General features: G+C 49.2%; 1 protein-coding gene across 2 annotated transcripts; it reads left to right on the top strand.

Annotated features, from left to right (window-relative positions):
* Positions 1-1,337: 1,337 nt before the first annotated feature.
* On the top strand, positions 1,338-3,272 carry TMEM107 (transmembrane protein 107). Of its 2 annotated transcripts, none has more exons than XM_027857126.1 (5): positions 1,338-1,501; positions 2,090-2,157; positions 2,320-2,420; positions 2,774-2,870; positions 3,008-3,272. In XM_027857126.1, exons 1-5 carry the CDS (start codon positions 1,415-1,417, stop codon positions 3,075-3,077), a joined length of 423 nt encoding a protein of 140 aa, XP_027712927.1. In that variant the 5' UTR covers positions 1,338-1,414; the 3' UTR covers positions 3,078-3,272. The 2 variants fall into 2 exon arrangements, with proteins under 2 accessions (XP_027712927.1, XP_027712928.1); XM_027857127.1 differs by lacking the exon at positions 1,338-1,501 and adding an exon at positions 1,514-1,712 and having other exon boundaries at positions 2,385-2,420.
* Positions 3,273-3,906: the final 634 nt, after the last annotated feature.

Here is a 3,906-nt window from a genome sequence, read left to right as displayed (position 1 = left end):
AAGGAAGTATTTTCTTCAGTAATCTTTTGGACTTCCTTTTCCATTTGGCCAATTTTGCTAAAAAGACATACATTTAAAGACATGACTAATGAGGGAAATTTGTTTTGCCAGACTATGTAGATATATATTGAACAATTTGGTTTTTTTGGTTCCATTGTATGTTTTTTTTAAGTTGTCCCAGGGGAGAGAACAGCAGGAAGGACAGGTTAATTAAACAACAACAAAAACAATAAAAAACAACAACAAAAAAACAAAGGCTGTTTTTGAAAAATGAAAAAGCAATCTTAAAAAGAATATAAGTTCCTGTATGTAAGATCTGGGACTGTTTTCATTTTTTGCATTTGCACAGCTAGCGTTTAGCACTTTTAGCAAGGTTAAGTACTTAGGGCGTTTTCATTCATTCATTCATTCATTACGTAATGTCACCTATTAGAATGCAAATTCCTTAAAGGCGGGGAGTCGTCTTTTGCTTTTGCATTCCCAGCCCTTAACTGTGTCAGGTACTTGGTGAAAACTTAATATTCATTCATTCGGCAGTTATTAAACAAACCCATGAACTAGACTCGGTACTAGGAGTTGGGGGTGTGTGTAGATAAGGCAGTTCCTAGTCCTTTGGGAACTTAGTAGGAAGGTGACAGTAACAAGGACATGTTGACCAGGGTGTAAAGAGAGAAGGATCGGGAGAAGGAACGTGGGTAGATGTACTCGAAAAGGATTCAGCCCCGCCAAGGGAAGGGTCTATGGAGGGGGGAGCCATTGAGCTGCAGTCATTTATAGAGACCAGGATAAATTCTAAAAGGACAATGGGGGTGGGGGGAAAGGTCATGCATACTTGTTTCCGTGGGAGAATCTACCAGGGAGGGACCAGGCAGGGTCTGAGGTTACACTGTGGGTCTCCTTTACAGATGGAGTGATGCTAGCGGACCCAGACTACCTGAAGGACCGAAAAGGTGAGGAACCTCAGGGACTGGAGCTTCAGCTAGATCAGGGGTGGGGAACCTGTGGCCTCCAGGTTGGTCCTCAAGTTGGGCCCTTTGACTGAATCCAAACTTCACAGAACAAATCCCCTTAATAAAAGGATTTGTTCTGTAAAACTTGGACTCAGTCGAAAGGCCTCACCCAAGACCCTAGAAGGACACACGTGACCTCGAGGCCGCAGGTTCCCCAACCCTGCAAGTTAGGTACGGATCCTGAGCTAAGGATGGCGTTTCCCACAGACTATGGGATGGCCCCTTTAAATTGACTATCTAGCAGAGTATTGCTACTTCTCGCGAGATTTCCTGGGTAGTTTAGCCAACCGTAATGAAGAAAAAGAAAAAAAAAATTCCGTAGTTGCCCTGGGCAACCGGGAGGCTGCCGAGAAGTGCGGAAAGAATTGTCGATCTATAGAGTCCGACCCAGGTTCTCGGAAAGGATGGGGCGGATCTCTGGGCTGGTGCCCTCTCGTTTTCTAACGTTGCTAGCTCATCTGGTAATCGTCATCACCATCTTCTGGACGCGGGTAAAATAACTCCCTTCACTTTCTCGGGGTCACCCCGCCCCCTTTCCCAGGCCCAGGGTTTCAGCGGGTGGCAGACGTCGCGCGCGCCAATGATCGGCCTGAGCTACCGCTCTCCCCGGGCCTGCATCTGCGCCTGCTCTTCCTTTACGTCCCAACCCGTAGCTTCTCTTGCGCTTGAGCTTGCGACCCTTAGCCACTTCTCTACAGAAAGGTGCCACCCTCCCCCCACCCCTTTAACGAGTTACTTTTTCTGCTCTCCCCAACCGCAATCCGGAAGGGCCGTCTGTCAGAGGCAGAGCTTGGTGCATCCCGAACCGCTCCTATCTAGGAAATCTGGCTTTAGGGTTTCGTATTTCCGTTGTGTGACTTTAAGGATTCCTGGTCCGTGGACCTCCAGCAAAAGGAAGATGTTGGCTTGTTTAATAAACTGGTGATCTCTCAAGGCCCCCTCTCTAGCTTCAACACTCCGTGGCTGAATGGGAGGGAGGGGAAGGGACAGACCCTGGCTGCCCTGTAACTATCATTACTCTTCTACCCTGGCTTAAAAACCCTGTTTTATTCCTGCTCTTCTCCACTCCTCTTCCCTAGGACAACAACATCCAGGCCAGTCTGCCTCCCCATTTCACGTCCGAGGAGTATGAGAAGGAGGACTCTAAGTGAGCCAATCAAGGGTTGGGTGGGCGAATGTGGGAGGCCTCCCCGTCCCCCACTTTAGGGTGGGGTGGGAGAGTCAAACCATCTTGGAAAAAGAGCCTGGAGGAGGGAGTGGGCCCCTGGTTGGGAAGGGTAGACTCCAGGACCCCTCTATCCCTACATAGGCTGGTCACTGCTCTCTCCATTACACTGGGCCTTTTCCTGGTAGAACTAGCAGGTTTCTTTTCAGGCGTGTCCATGTTCAACAGCACCCAGAGTCTCTTCTGTATCCTTTTGGCCTACTCTTTCCCCTGGTGGCCAGTGGCCAGTGACTCCGTGGATTGAAGGGTGCTGGGCCTGGGTGGGTGGGGGGAGAGGGGTATCTGAAGTTTAAATTGACCTTGGCACAAGATGGAGCCCCTTCTAACATGGCGGTGACATAAAGAGGGGTCGGGGAGGAGGAAGGAAAGAGAATTGAACTTCTCTGCTCCCTAACCTGACTTAATTTGCTGGCAGAGTAAACGCAGCTTCCCTTCCCTCCCCGGCCCAAGGCCTAGGTCCTGCCTGGGTACCGCCCACCTCTCCCAAGCCTGCTGGGAAATGTAGTTCCAGTGTTTCGTTTCCCTGACTCCGCCGAAGCTATCGGGGTGCACTGTTGCGCAGCGGTGTCTTTGGCCTTCTTCATCTTCGAGAGTTGGGAGTGCTCCACCTACTGGTGCATCTTCGCTTTCTGCAGGTGCGGCTGGTAGGGGCAGCTGCCCTAGACTTCGGAGAGGCTGCCCCCGAGGGCTGATCCTGAGCAGGGTGTGGGTACTGGGAGTGGGCTATCTTTGTCACAAGGAAGTCCTTGATCAAGCCTCCTCCCTCTCACAGTGTCCTCCCAGCTTGCACTGAAGTAATGATGTTCATCGCTGTCTTCGTGTTAAAGAAAAAATCTTTCTGACCGTCTTTCCACAAACGTGGAGCGGAAGACGGAGAAGGCTTTGCAGTCGGCTTTCAGTGCTTGGGGGGAAAAATGGGAAGACTGTACCCTCGATGGAGTTTAGGGGACTATTGGCAGTGTTCTTATCCCTCCGAGTTTTGGCACAATGACATTGTATATAGTACTTTATAATAAAATCCAACTTTTGTACCATGACTAAAGCTGGTGAAACCAGGTACAGGGGGACGGTCAGTGTTGGCCATACACAAGGGGAAGGGGAGAGTGGGATGTGCTGGAAGGGGAGCCTGGCGTTTTCCCATCCACTCCAGGACCTTAAAGTTACTGGTGCTCCTTCTTTTTAGATGATTACGGTTCAAATCCCAGGAAGGGGCGGGGCCGATTTATGCCAGGGACAATGTGCGTAATTCCTGGACAATGCGCAAACCAGGATCAGGAGGCTTCTTACCCTGTGGAACTCTGAGTGAAGAAGCTGAAACTGGCTCCTTTAGATTCTATTTGGGATGAAAATGGATAGAACAGCCCCTCATTATTTATGGGCTTGGGGAAAGACCGTGCAGAGTATTATCATTGGGTAAATCAGAGTTAGAATGTCCTACATTTGACTCCCAGAAAAATATTCCTTATTGTTAGTAAGGTGTGCCCTGAATGGATGTGACTTCTTCCCATCTGTAAAATGGGCAACACTTATTACTACCCGAGTTATGTGTCATGGTGGACAAACCGGGTACCCTTGAACACTTACTAGCTGTATGACCTTGGAAAAGTCATTTAACATTTTTTTAGCCTCAGTCTCCTCATCTGTGTGTAAAACGGCGTTATTGTGAGGAAG

The sequence above is a fragment of the Vombatus ursinus genome, unplaced genomic scaffold (genome assembly GCF_900497805.2).
Source record: "Vombatus ursinus unplaced genomic scaffold, bare-nosed wombat genome assembly UNPS02011916.1, whole genome shotgun sequence".
Lineage (NCBI taxonomy): Eukaryota > Metazoa > Chordata > Mammalia > Diprotodontia > Vombatidae > Vombatus > Vombatus ursinus.
This window is presented reverse-complemented; position numbering and strand designations above follow the sequence as displayed.

Bases quoted from the DNA above. Each gene is read 5' to 3' on its own strand.
- TMEM107 (XM_027857126.1), top strand. From the start codon at position 1,415: ATGGGGCGGATCTCTGGGCTGGTGCCCTCTCGTTTTCTAACGTTGCTA. The intron at 2,158-2,319 runs GTGAGCCAATCA...ATCCCTACATAG, and splicing joins TATGAGAAGGAGGACTCTAA to GCTGGTCACTGCTCTCTCCA. The intron at 2,421-2,773 runs GTATCCTTTTGG...ACTCCGCCGAAG, and splicing joins CAGCACCCAGAGTCTCTTCT to CTATCGGGGTGCACTGTTGC.